General features: G+C 35.7%; 1 protein-coding gene across 4 annotated transcripts in view; it reads left to right on the forward strand.

Annotated features, from left to right (window-relative positions):
- Positions 1 to 313: 313 nt before the first annotated feature.
- bahcc1a (BAH domain and coiled-coil containing 1a) overlaps positions 314 to 15,282 on the forward strand; it is a 175,966-nt gene continuing 160,997 nt past the window's right edge. For 3 of the 4 annotated variants that reach the window (XM_055183741.2, XM_073856809.1, XM_073856808.1), the window contains exons 1-2: positions 314 to 579; positions 2,683 to 2,974. In XM_055183741.2, coding sequence (XP_055039716.2) covers positions 2,803 to 2,974 — 172 coding nt within the window. In that variant the 5' untranslated portion in view covers positions 314 to 579; positions 2,683 to 2,802. The remainder of the gene's footprint in view (positions 580 to 2,682; positions 2,975 to 15,282) is intronic. The other variant, XM_073856811.1, reaches the window with a different exon arrangement.

Below are 15,282 nucleotides of genomic sequence, written 5' to 3' on the forward strand. Positions count from 1 at the left end.
AAGAAATGCTTCAAAGCCATTGAGAAAAACTGTAAAACGCACCATACACCTGTACAGGGTGCTTCATCCCTGTGTGACACATTTTAAGACATTAACTACATAAAGTAGGAGAGGGTTGTCCAGTTCGAAAGGAACATTTGATCAAAAGTTCGAGCAAATATCTCAGGCCACTGTGCTTTGCTTGAATTTGCCGCTTGCCCCACTGCTGCTCTATCCATGTCGAAATCCTATTGGTCACTGATTTGGACCAATCAGGATGTGGAATGTCCCAGCTCAAGCGCGTTATCTTTTGTGAAACTGCCCAATGAGCGCATGTGTTTACTCTCTCAGCGTTGAGACGCGAGATCGGCGACGGGCGAGAGGATCGCCGTGTGAAGACGCGATCTGTGACTTCAGTGGCCTATAGCAGCCCGAGACCGGCGAGCGACAAATGCTACAAGCGACAAATGCTACAAGCGTACGACCGGAAACTAGGACTCAGCCATTGAAATATGTTTTTTAATTACGCGGCATCGTTTTAAATATTTTCTTGATTTTTAATCAAAATTATTTATTGTTATGCAAGGATAAATCATACCAGTAAGTAATACATTTATTTTTTTCTGTCATGGTTGTGATTACCTTACGAACAATTCAAAGAAAACCCTTAGACAAAAATTATATTCATTGTGATAAAAACAGCACAGATAATAAATAACAAAAGGGGACTCAAAATCTGAAACAGTAACAAATTAATCTGTGTAGTTAGTCAACGTGCCATAGCCTGCGTTTAATTTAAATCCTCAAAAATGTCCTGTATCTTTGTTCAATAAGTCATTTGTAAAAGTAAACATTCTGAGCTAAAGGCATTTTATTTCGTTATCTCAACAATGACTTAAATTACTAAATATATTTTAAAATAAAATCTGTAACAACATACGTGCAAATCACATATGAATTAAAACGAGTATTACTATAGCAGTGTTTGCTGTCCTTAAAATGTTTCTAAGAGGTGCAAATTAAGTATTTCTTTATAGTTTATTTTACGATTTTGTCTCTCGTGATCTTTCTTTGCTGCCCCTCGATTGAAGACGAATGAAACATGCCACATCCAAATGTAAAAATATTGTGTTGATTATTATATTCAGATCAGTATTTTTTCAAAACGTATTTGTAATGGCCAACAGTGATTAATTCGAACAAATCTGGAAGATAAGGAGTTTTATCCTTCTTGGTGTCCGCCAGGGTGTTATCTCACCCGAATACGTTCCGACATGAATTACCAACCCATGAATATTACGCTATTTTTATTTGTGAGCTTCTGTCTTCGACGAACACAAGATTGTCGGTTGAGTTATGGCTTTAAAGACACATTAAGGCAGGCATTCCCGAGCATTTTAATTAATGCATTGTCATGCACGAGACAAAAGCAACTGGCTTCTTTGCCTCTAGATTATGCAAATATTGACGACATTCAAGCGATTCGACGTTCTGTATAAAGCCTTAAAGCATTCAATTGCATGTAAATACTTGGATGAAAACAAAGCATTCAGTGTGGGACTGAATGTGAGCTGCAAATGGACGGCTGGTTTTGTACGGTAATGGCTGACAGACACCATGCAGTCCTTGCGGGGAGACAAAAGCTGCTAGCTGTAAGGCTCGTGTAGCATGGCCTGCTTCTCCAGCAACATGTGAAATAAAAACATAAAAAATCCTCACTTAATTAGCTTTAGTTGTTACTATATTTTCTCAAATGTGTGCAATTGATAATATTTTGCGTGCATTCATTAGTAAAAATATTTAAATAAATACTGTATAGAGTGTCACTGCATTATTCCCTAAACAAGGTAGTGTGAACCAGAGATGGCACAAAAGGCTTGTAAACATTCATGTATGATGAAAAGAATAAATACTGGCACATTATTAGCAGAAACTAATTGGATTGGATTTAAATGTAGCATTAAATAAATGCTAAAACAGGTCAATCAAAAAAAAAAAAAAAAAAAAACTAGCAATTTTTTTGCATGCACTAGCAGTGCCTTTCAAAGAAGGCCTAGACTGAATTCGACTTCATACAAGACTTATTTTTGTTACTGTAACAATTTAGGTATATTTATTGTAGATATTTTTTCTGTTGTTGTATATAAATAGCTGAATAGATTTTTTTAAAAGTGACCTGACGGTTTATTATTCAAAGCATTGCTATGGTCTTACTATATAGTATGTCAAATATATTATCCTTTAATAACATATAAGAACACAATATTATTAATGATTAAATATGCTTAAATGTTAAATACAAATTAATTAGTTTCATTTACAAATATTTTCCACATCGTGTTTATAATAGGATTCATCTTTAAACATTTTGTATTTACTTGTTATTCTATCTACAAAGGCAAGGATAAGCACTGTGATGCATGTCCTTGCAAAACGTTGTCTGTTTTTCTGTGTGTTTATAATGGTGTGCATCTTCATGCGGTTGCCACAGAGAGGTATAGATTTTTCAATCACGTCTATTTTCTATTTCACACCAAATTAACCGCATCTTAACAAAACAATATATTCTCATGAAATTGTGAATCAAAACGAAGTTTACATTTGTATCGCGGTTTTTCTTTCCTTTTACATGCTATGTCAGCTGTAGGCTAAGTTAATGGTTTGTTAGACTGATACATAATATCGTTTCTTTTGTCTTTGTAGAAAAGATGATTGTGAAGCTCATCATGAACGGGAGAGGCGAGCTTCAGCTTCACACGGACACTAACGGATTACAGTATACAGGTTTCATCTGATTTCCGCTGGATTTTGGATTATAAAGGTATGGAGGCTCGTGATTTCTCCGCTCAAGCACACCTCCTTTCCGAGCGGGCCACGCTGGTGCCTCGCGCCGCCTCTCGCATTTCTTCCGGCGGCCACGGCCCCGTGCAGCACGCGCCTCACTTTCCACCCGGGAAATATTATCCGTCTCACTTGCCGATGACGGCGCACTCAGGTCTGTCGCGTTTCTACCCTATACACTTACATAAAAATTACATACAATCATATAGAAGAGCGAGTTATTTATATGTTGGACACATTACAGAAAATTACCTTATTCAAAATTACGAATCAGTTAGTGGTGTTGATATTTTATATATGGATTTGAACCATTTTAATCTCCAAAGAAGCTTATAGCACAAGAACCAAAACACTGCAAATTTGTACTCGATAGATAGATAGATAGTCATTTCTTTTGAGTCTACCCTATTTAAATCTAAATGACTTTTTATTGTTAAATGTGTTTAACATTTAGTCCTATTGCCTGACTATTATTGAGCAATATTTCTATTTGCTATTTTTATATTGTTTTTACACAATACAAATGTACATAAATGTATGTCATGCTAAATGTGCAATATCAGACAATGCAAATAAATTCAGAAAAACTGAATTTTAACATTTATAAAAATTTTCCCCCTTATATTTGTTAAGATAAGAGCAAATGTTTCCCTTGACCTATATTTAGATTTTTTTGTAGAAATACATCAACATAAGTTTTTTTTTTCAAATCCATGATGAATCTGGATTTTTAATTATAACACAATCAAAGTGAAACCACACAGTTTTATTTAAAGTTTAATAAAAAGAAAATATTATCCTATTTAATGATAAGTATCTACAGTTTAACATAATTCCAATAGTCTTAATCACACTTACTGACAGTTGTAGGCCTATATGTGTTTATTTGGTCTTTGTTAGCTATTTAGGTTCATGTTAGCTTAATGGTACAGGTGTGCTATAACTGGATAATATGACATGTCTTTTGGTCACACACTCAGCTTGCACCACCATGCAAACCTGCCCTTACCTGTCATCACAGTTCAATGATTGAGACAGGTGAGGTATTGTTTCTCCAGATAAAATTTACCCACCTCAGTGTTTTATAGCTTTGTCTGGAACATTACCGTCTCATCCAGGTCTACTGTTTGATTCATGTGGTGCTTTTTCACTGTATTATTACCTTTAACCACCACTACACCATTATTTTATATATGAGGATGAAATGATAAAAACAGTTTAACATCGTTTGTGATTGATGATAAGTTGTGTGCCTACACGCCTCTTTTTACTTATCAGGGATTTTGACTATTTCAATCAATTATATATATATATATATATATATATATATATATATATATATATATATATATATATATATATATATATAAGCAAAACATTACCTTAGATCAATGGTGCTTTTTTTGCCCTGGGGACCCACAGCGCAGTATTTGACGCACCCAGTTGAGTCCATGGATTTCTCTGTTGATTTTAATCAAGTGGATTAAAGGAATTGGATTTAAGAACCACAACAAAATACCAATGAAAACCTGCATTAAAGAGCTAGATATTTCTCAACACTTACTTTATTAGATATGCACTGATATATCGCCAAGTAATCTGTATCAGTCAATTAAAGCAATTTATCCACACTATCAGCTGATATTTTAAAACAGCTGTTAGTCATGGCTGATATATCCTGTCCATCAAAAAAAAAAAAAAAAAAACAGGAAAACTTGACTTTTTATTTAATTATGTAAAAAAATATCAAAAATGCACTATGCTCATACAAATCATGCTTGACAGTCACAAAACCAATCTGTCTTGTTAAGTAAAAAGATGTGAATGGGATGTGTGCTGTGTTTGTGGAAGTCTCTCCAGGGTGTTGCTTTCCTTACGGCCTCACAAGAATTCTTTACACGCAACATGACTATTTCAGACAAATGATATAGAAATGCATTCAGATACAGGTTTAGTACAAGATCTTCTGTGGTGTTTTTCAGTAGGTTTGTTGTTCAGTCGCACTTGGAGTCTTGTAGTGACGGACGCTGCTGTCTTAACCACCCTTAGCATTGTAACAGTGATGTTCCTCAAAGGCTTAATAAACATGTCTAAGAAATCTTGATTGTCCCTTTTGGTTTGATTAAAGATGCACTTTCGCAAATTTATGCTGTGTATTTTCCTACCTTACTGGAGATTAAATGAATCTCAGATAAGAATCTCAGCTATTTTTTGTTTTTAACTCGATTTTAAAGTTTGTGTTATGGCTGTAAATGATACTGCAAATCATAGCTTTGTTGAGAGGTGTGCACATGCTTTTCTAATCAATTAATTTCACAATTTTGGCATGGCAGACAATAAATAAAAACAGCCCAAACCTTATCTAGAGAGCCAATTAGAATAGAGATTTAAACATTTTTCACCCCTGTTTCTTCTGTTCTTCAGACCATGTCTTATTTTGGGGTGGAGTGCACCTTCCTTCCTGCAACCCCCATCACAACACACACACACAGATTGCAGATCTGTGTTTTACAGCATGTTGCCGAAAGATAAAAACACAACCCTCCTCCTCTTTTATTGTGTTCGATGGGCCGAATGTCCCCGCATTCTGACATCCTGTCTGGGTATCTCCGTAACCTCTCTGTGTGCTGACTGCCTCTTACACATGTGTTTTATTTTCCAGAGGGAAATAAATAACTTTACTGCAGGATTTTATTGAAGAAGTCATTACGTGAATATCTCAAAAGGGAGATCCAGGTGTAGTGGTGTTATGAAAGTATGTTTGGTGTTTATGACAGACCTGATGAAGGGATTTTATAGGGAGATATGAGGTTGCGGCTGATTGTAAAACTATGAGATCTGAATTTAGGGCCTACATCAAAGGCTTTGCTGATATTGACAGAGGTTTGTGTGTGTGTGTGTGTGTGTGTGTGTGTGTGTGTGTTTTGTTATCTGTAGTTTGAGAACAAAATTAAGCTACTCTTCACAAGTGAGCTTAAATCTGACAAGATTTAAAACATCTATAGAGAAATTTTCATAAAAAATTAATTGATAAAATAAATAATGTTTTTGTAATGATAATGTGTAGTTTAGGTTAATCAAAAGTAATTATTGCTTTTCAGAAAAAAAAACAATAGACACCTGTTTTATGTCCTAATTTAAATAGATAAGTAGACGCATGTTTGTGGTACTCAGCCGTAGTCTTCATCCGAGGAAGATCACATTTCCTTTCATGAAACTCATAGCAAGGAAAAAGATAGGGCAACATGAGCAGAAGAGATGTTTAAAAAATTGCAGGTGAAGATCTCTCTCTCTCTCTCTCTCTCTCTCTCTCTCTCTCTCTCTCTCTCTCTCTCTCTCTCTCTCTCTCTCTCTCTGTGTGTGTGTGTGTGTGTACAGTACTTGTCTGTCTCTCTCTTGTCAGGCCAATCGCCACGTCATGTAGCTGCCTTGCATGTGACAGATGCTATTACTAAACATTATTAACGGCTCAAGCAGAAAATCCAGATTACTTGTTTTTAATTTCAATTGTATTATTCAGTAATCTTTCAGAGAAAGGCATGTTGTGTTTTGGACAAAGGTGGATTGTGGGTCTGTGCTTTGTGGGAAGCCCTGAAGCCACTACTGACCTCAGTCATGTGTCTTTTACTGGTAATTATTAACAGTAAACACATTCACCCTAACCCAATGCAGTAAAACAGTTATAAACAAAAGGCCAATAAAAGCTTAAAGGAATACTCCACTTTCATTAAAAAATCCTGATAATTTACTCAACCCCATGTCATCCAAGATGTTTATGTGTTTATGAAATTAAGTTTTTTTTTTGTGGAAAACATTCCAGGATTTTTCTCAATTTAATAGACTTCTATTGGACTTCAACAGTTCACAGTTTGCACTTTTAAACCACAACTTCTAGTCTTCCAGTAGCCATGTGATGCGCCAGCGCGACCTTCAGTATTGTGTAAGCATGTCGAAAGGTCGCGCATTACTATCGTTTCACTTGATAAGACCCTTATGCCTCGTTTGGGATCATTTAGAGCCCTTTGAAGCTGCCTTGAACCTGCAATTTTAAACTGCATTGAAACTGTGAACTGTTGAGGTCCAATTTAGTCTATTAAAATGAGAAAAATTCTGTAATGCTTTCCAAAAAAATGTAATTGCTTCTTAACTAAACAAAGAAAGACATAAACAACTTGTTTACATGGGGGTGAGTAAATTATCAGGATTTTTTTATGAACGTGGAGTATTCCTTTAAAGGCGGGGTGCATAATTTTTGAAAAACACTTTGGAAAAGGGAGTCGGGCCAAGTACCAAAACACACTTGTAGCCAATCAGCAGTAAGGGGCGTGTCTACTAACCGACATCGTTGCCTGGGTTGTGTATGTGTGGTGCTGGTCTATCAAAAGAAGGTCCAGATTCTATTGGGGTTAAAGAGCACCTATTTTGTTGCCAAAACAATGTTATTTGGTGTATTTTTGTATAATACAATGTGTTCACATGGTTTATGGTTCAAAACACATTATTTTCCACATACTGTACATAACGTATTTTTGTAACTGCAGATTTCAGATGTACTTGAGTAAAATTAGAGATACCCAGCTAAATATTACTCTAGTAAATGTAGAAGTACTTGCTTTAAAATTTTACTTGAGTAAAAGTACAAAAGTATTTGCCTCAAAATGTACTTAAGTATAAAAGTACTGTGATTTATTATGTCTGTATCATTTTTGTCACAAAACTCTTGCTGAACTCAAATTACGTGAAAAGACTCTCTTGGCTCACCAATCTATTAATAGAATGACATTAATCAGACACTGATGTCTATTAAAATTATCATAAGCCTAAAAATTTCCTTTAGAACCAAATGAAATAACAGGATTTGATAGCAGTAAGTCTCATTTCAAGATTTATTTGTTAGAAGTTTAAGTGTAAAAAAAAGTTGAATTCAGCACAGGTTCACAGGAGTTTTTTTTTTACTACCTGGAGGTTGAAGGAGCCTCTTCAGGTTTCCTTTCATTGATGCTGTAATAACAACATACCTTTAAATGTGGCTACCATGCTTTCTCTGCAAAAGGAAATATTCAAAACGTTAAATACATATCTAGAAATCAGTCTCTCTTTCTTCGACAAATTAAATAAGTGTTACAGAATACAATTTAATAAACATTTCATGTGCTTAGCATGTCAAATGTATACTGTAATACATTTTGAAATGTATTTATTTTCCATATAGGCTTAGATCACAGTCTTTAGAAGCAAAACTTTTGAAAATAACAATCTCAGTTAATAAGGAGGAGCACTCCAATCCACCTGCCGGTTTAAGCATCATACACTGCATGGCTCGTCAAAATGTAATAAAGCAATAAAACCCAAGAAGCAGTGGGTTGCCAGTGCATTTTATAACAGCTAAGGGGCGTTGTTAGGCACGACACGAAGCGGAGTGCCTAGACCCCCCATGGCTGTTATCAAATGCACTGGTATCCCCACTGCTTCGCGGGGGTTTATTGTGTTTATAAAACGGTTACTTCATATGCATAGCAGGGTTTCACACAATGAAACACAAATAAGTTGTAATTATATTAGTACAAATATTGCTCTTCCGCCAAACAAAGTAGTTCCTCAGAATCAAGTGTGGCTGCAACAGAGCGCAATTCTCAAGCAACACAGACGCAGCAAAGACACAATGAAAATATAATTAAAGACTGTGGTGTTTATTTATATATATCAACATTCATCTAAAATATACATTAACATTTATATCGTGCAACTGTTGAAGTGATGATCAAATATGGAAGCATGCTTAACTCTTTCCCCTTCAGTGTTTTTTTTTTTAAGTTGCCCGACCCAGTTTTAGCTTAATGCAGAAAACTATCTTCTTTAAATAAACATAAAATATCAAATGAAAGAACAGACCATCCGCTTTCCAACAACAACAAAAAAAGGTTTCATCCTACCTTCATTTGTTTTCTTATCAGTTATCACCTCTCAAATTTTCAAAAGCGGAGATAATTCCATTTTTGTGAAGAACTTTTGTAAGAGATCAGATTCAGAGCCATCAAAACTCACACGTTATGCTAAATCCACCACAACGCTGTTATGTTGAGTAAATGCGTCAGTGTTTAAGTTGGGTAAGATTGCCATCTAGTGGACAATAGCGGAAATATCCAATTAAGACAAAAACAACCCAGAGAACGTTTTCTCTTTATTGACAAAATGACTCAACAATATCTATGACATTTATCTGGATATCGCCATAATTGTGCAAATGTAGAAAAATTTAAATATGATTAAAGAGTGTGGTGTTTATTTTCATAAATCAGTACGCAGCAACAGTGGCGCAGTGATACTTGTGATGCGGTCTGAACCGTGGGTTTACCGGGGTACTTTATCACGGCTTAGAACGCGTTTCAACCAATCAGAATGAAGAAACAGAACGAGCCGTTTTATAATTTATATTTTACAACAGTGCTAAGCGTGATTGATTGTCATTTCACAATATCTGATCACTGAGCTACAAATACAATGAACTTGAGGGACAGGTTCGGTGTTTTGCACTTGGAGCCCGGTTTTCAGATTGTTTATGGTGAAATAGAACGGTTTTGACTGAAATTTCGACATATGCGGCTGCCCTGAGAATTTTCGGGTGTTTGTGTTTCACCTCCCACCTCTACAATGGGTTTAATGGTGCACTGGAACAATCCTTCCTAAAATGCATTAAACTTTCGTTTACAAAGACGTAAAACTCACAGAGTGGTCAGGGGTGTTCACTGATATGCTCACACAAAAATCGCTGCAAAATACTCTTTCCAACAGCTGTTTTAACATTCGTTGTTAACTTGTGGACCCATTTTTCCAAACGCCTCACACCCGTACATTCTTCCGCTTAGAGCTTGATTAATAGACCCTCCAGCCCAGGTGGTGGCGCTAATCCGCCATTGCCAATTGCAAGAATAGAAACAAAGTTCCCAGCGCGGAGTAATACGGTACATCACAGCACATCTAATACAAGTCAATGGAGTTGGCAAAAACTACGATAAAACCTGTTGGAATGCGTATTTTGCAGCGATTTTTGTGTGAGCATACCAGTGAACACCCCTGACCACTCGGTGAGTTTCACGTCTTTGTAAACGAAAGAAAAACAATCTGAAAACAGGGCTTTAAGTGTAAAATACCGAACATGTCCTTTAAGTTAAACAGCTAACTATACAGCTAAAAATAGCTCCAGCCTGCATAGCTAACTTACTGTCGGGTTGTGCAGTAGTATCTTACCAGTCAGCCTAGCTAACTTAGTGAACATAAAAAGTTCATTCATGTTAACGTTGTATATTATCCAACACAATTGAACTACTGTTATTGAACTACATTATGAATGCAGTTTCACTCTCCAAAAACGATACGCTGGCTGGCTGCTACAATGACGCTTCATGAACCGTGTATTCGCGTTAAAGTATAACATTACTGGGGCAACCAAAACGAAGTGCGTGCTTTACACTGATTGGTGGCTTGACGCATCACTCTTGCATATCATGCAGTCTGCTCAGTTATTTTTTTTATCTACTTAAAAAATAATAATAAAAGGAACGACTCAAAGTAAGATATTTTTCCGATTTCTCAAAGTAAGATATTTTTCTTTAAAATGTAGTAAAGTAAAAGTTTCCCAAAATAAAAGTACTTGAGTAAAGTACAGATATGCGAAAAAAAAACCTACTTAAGTACAGTAACGAATTACATTTACTTCGTTACTGTCTACCACTGCCAGATTTCACTCTCTTCCTGAAACGCAGGGATTTGAAAAGCTCTGTGTCTCTGATTGGCCAGCTAATCTGTATGTTGTGATTGGTCTGAATACCTCTGACGTAAGCTGTAAATGTGGAATTATGATAATGTCAGTCTTGTCCAATCCCAGGAAGTAAACTGTTGCCTACAATCCGTGTGTTTGTTGTAGTCCAAGAAACGTCTCGATTACGTATGTAACCCTCGTTCCCTGTCCTAGTGACCGATTGAAAGGGAAAGAGATTTACATTAGAGACGATAAATTGTGTCATTGTTTACTTTGGGGTTTATGCCTTTTGCATATTGTTAACATGTACTTATACACACTTACACACCAAAGGAAACGTAAATTGTCAATCGGATGGTTGGTGCTTTTTAAAAATATAAAATTGGCTAATGGCAATATGCTCAGTCACCAAATTTTCAGCCTGGCCAATATAACAGTAGTGATATCAAAAAAAAAAAAAGATAATGTAAGTAATAAAATGTAAAAATGAAATGCATGTTCTGGGCTCAATAAAAGTGAATCTTTATGGACAGCATCTGTGGTCTGGATGGAAAGCCGTATTGCACTTTGGCATGACATTTTTTTAATTGCACATGTTGACAAAGGTAGAAGGTCATTGTGAACAGATCATCAATATTGCTTCAGTATATAGTGAATATAAAGAACAATAGGATTCTCTGCCTCATTTTTGCTTTAACCACTAGAGTACACTGCAACCTCTCTCTCTCTCTCTCTCTCTCTCTCTCTCTCTCTCTCTCTCCACTAGTAGGGGAAGAGTGTTCTTTTTGTGGGCTACAAGAAACAATTTTTCATTTGTTTCTTAATTGTTTAAGACTCCAACCACTGTTTTATTTATTAGAAGAGTATTGTCAGTCTCTGGGGGAGGTTTTTACTCTTATGTGTTTTATCTATTGTCCCAAGTACAAAAGAAGTAGTATGCCAGTTCATGTTTTAATCAATTTTGTGTTTGGTCAGGCAAAAATGGCAATTTGGGTGTCTCGGAAAAGAAAACTACTTGGGGCAGGATCAACTGATGTTATTCAGGTCTTTAGGGGATTATTGAAATCTCGTATCAACATAGAGTATGCCTATTACAGACTTGTTGACGACTTGGAAACTTTCAATCTTAAATGGTGTATAAATCAATGTGTTTGTGAAATTGACTATGATTGCTGTTTACAAATCAATGTTTAAAGTGATGCATGTTTCTTCTAAAGAGGTGTGTATATTTTTTTGTTCCTTTCTTGTTTTTCCTTTTCCTTTTTTTCCTCTTTTTTAACTGCTGTGTTCTGATTAGATTTTGAATTTTTCTAATACTGTTTATAAATAAAGAGATTATAAAGTCAACTAACTCTCTCTCTCTCTCTCTCTCTCTCTCTCTCTCTCTCTCTCTCTCTCTCTCTCTCTCTCTCTCTCTGTGTTTACATTATCAAATCAGAAACATAGAGATGCAGACAGAGTTCTTACTTCTTTTCTAATATTGTTGCAGTTGTTGTCAAACCATTTTTTATTTACATTGTTTGTTTTTTGTTAGTGGTTTTAGGTTAGACAAAGCTTGCAGATATTGCAAATATTTGGTTAATTCTGTCTATTGCTACATTGACGTCTGCACTGTTATGTAGGAATGGTGTAGCTACAAAGTCATTTAATAGGTTTTGGATTTTTGGTTTTCAAATTACTCTTCGTTATGTATCTTCACTATTTTGTTTCCATCTATATGTGTGTTTAAGGCTATAGAGGTGGGTTTTTTATATCTCTGGGTTAGGTTTTAATCTGTTAAGGTGATTTTACTATGGTCTGACAGTGGGGTCAGTGAATGCTCCAAGAGAGTTTGGATTTAGGTTGTTAATGAAATAATCTACTGTGCTGTTTCTCAGCATTGAACTATAGGTGTATCTACCGGACAAATCTCTTCGCACTCTGCCTCTGTCTTTCTCTTTCTCAATATGTCAGAAATCCGTAGCAACTGCTTAGCATCATCCTCTCAGAACACCTTAGCAACTACATAGCAGCAACATAGCATAGCATGTAGCATATAAGTCTGGGCCATCATGACTCTCGTTGTCTACTGAAGACATTGAACCTCCTTGGATCTGTTTGAAAAGCACATCAGTCAGTAAAGAAAATGGTAAAGCGGTTAGTGAGAGGGATTTGTATTGTATAACATCTATCTAATATTAAAGAGACAGCTGCAGTCCAGGAGTTAATCCTATGCTATGAGGCTGGAGTGAGGATGATTCAGGGTGGATTTATTGCTCTGTGGGTGTGTATGGTGGCAGGAGTGGGTCTGCCTATACAGATCACACACTGGGACAGGTGCTTTCATAACGTAGCTGTCGTTCCAGGCACAGAGTCCACTGTATACAGCAAGAGCCCACGTGTTAACACACAATCTCTCTCTCTCTCTCTCTCTCTCTCTCTCTCTCTGTTTCTTTTTTAGAGTAACAAACAATGGGGTGCCAGTAAAAAACAACAACAATAACAGTCAAAATCAGTTTTATATACAATACAATATAATCAGTGCTTTAAGTGGCCCAAAAGAGATTTTTAAAAAAAAATTCTTGCTGACTCAACTCCTATATTGAAGGGGTTTTATATTCAGCAGTCAACAGACGACCTTGTAAAAAATAATAAATCCTTTTAAACGTTTGTGGATTTGCTTGAGCTAGAAATAGCTACTGAACATAAATAAAATGTGCAAAAGGATTTTGAAAAAATACCATTAGAAAGAGCTACTGTAGAGTTTTTGAACAAAAAATAAAATGTGCAAAAGGTAGATATGTGAGTAAAATTCATAGCATGGTTAAATGCTAAAACTAGTTGTTCAGACAGAAATAGCTTGAAAAAAAAAACTTTAAAATGACACCAAGACCATGTCTATGGGTTCAACAATAACAAAATACTGACCATTTGAAACTCGAAAGTCATTTATTTTGTCCCACTGTTTTCCATTTTGCGGGTGGTAAAACTACTGTGCACGTCGTTCAAATTTATTGAAATTTCGTTTACTTGTAGTTTAGCAATTAAACTAAATGTATATTACAATTTCAAGAATGTTTTCTTCAAATCGCCTGAGGAAATCCAAAGTTGCGTCAAGGGGAACCAAACTGACAGCCACGACAGTGGAGATTATCACGTACCTACAAAAGGGTATTGAATAATTGCGTCTGACCTGCAGCTATCATTCTGGCTTGGTGGGATGTCAGCCAGCGAGTCCTCTGATTCTGACCTTGTTTTTTACTACTCAGAGTCTAAAACAAGGTGGGCATATTAAAGGCAGAGTGCACAATGTTTGAAAAACACTTTGGAAAAGGAGACGGGCCGACTACCAAAACACACTTGTAGCCAATCAGCATTAGTGAGCACACAAACACACCAGGCTTGTGCACAATTCAGAATTTCAGAATTGGCCTCCATTCAATTCATGAATTGGAATTTGAATTGAATTGACTCCGCCCTACAGGAAGTTGAATTTGAATTGGAATTGGAATGGCAGGAAGTGGAATTAAATTCATGGCAATTCAAAGAAATTCCACAAACAAAACAGAAAGAATCTCACATACATTCAGTGTTAGGAAAGTTACTTTGGAAAATTGTTTGGAAACCATTTTAAATACTTGGTTAAAGTAAAACATTCTGGAAAATGAAGTCATGTTCCATCGTGTTACACAAAATTACAATTACAAAAAAAATAAAAAAAGTTTTGAACATTTATGGCTGGGGGAAAACATTTTCTGTATATGTAATCTGTACAAGTAGTTCAAACTAATATAATTTATAGATTATGTAATGCAATCATATCTGACATATACTGAAAGCTTTATTTTTAACACTTTACTTACTGTATAATATGTATGTGAATTTCTTTGAATTTCTATGGAATTGCAATTCTGCTTCCTTTATTTCAAATTCGAATTGTAATTCTAGACAGTGGCGGCTGGTGCTAAAAAAAATGGGGGGGGGGGGGGGCGCAAACACACTAAAAATCAAACTTTTACTGTAGTAATGCAGTACTCTTAATAGCCATTTATCAGGTGATGAGTATCATTAGCATTTAATGCTGAAAATGTTACAGTTGAAATCAAACCACGAAAATAAATGTAATATGAATCTGTAATTAACTAATATCAAGGTAATCATTCACACGCACGCACGCACACACACACACACACAGAGAGAGAGAGAGAGGTTGCGATAGACATTTTCAATCATTTTTTTTGAAAAACAGCGTTGTAAAGAGTCCTTCACAGTCATTTATTATCCGTCATTTCATGTTTTAATTATTTTCATTTTTTGTTCACATGTCCATTTCTAATCATAAACTTACAAGACGAGCATACAAGTCAAATGTGTTTATTCATTTGTTTAGAGAACAGATAAACGGAGACCGTGCATCACTTTACCATCACACGAAGCAGATGAATTAATGTTTTTTTTTCTCACACTGACAGCGGAGGCAATAAAACACGGAGCTTTATGCTAAACAGGCAAATATGAACAAATCAAATAACAAAATACTACTGCGATTAAAATATCAATAAACATGTAAAAATCTGAATTGAACTAAACTCATCTGAAACCATCTTATGTAATAAACGCATGAAGGCAGAATAATGCAGACTCTTGTCATTAGATTTTGTATCTTTACCTTAGACAGGCGTCTTGTGCAGCGCTCCTGTAGTGTTCAACTTCAGCAGCCATGC

The sequence above is a fragment of the Misgurnus anguillicaudatus genome, chromosome 19, assembly GCF_027580225.2.
Source record: "Misgurnus anguillicaudatus chromosome 19, ASM2758022v2, whole genome shotgun sequence".
Taxonomy (NCBI): Eukaryota; Metazoa; Chordata; class Actinopteri; order Cypriniformes; family Cobitidae; genus Misgurnus; species Misgurnus anguillicaudatus.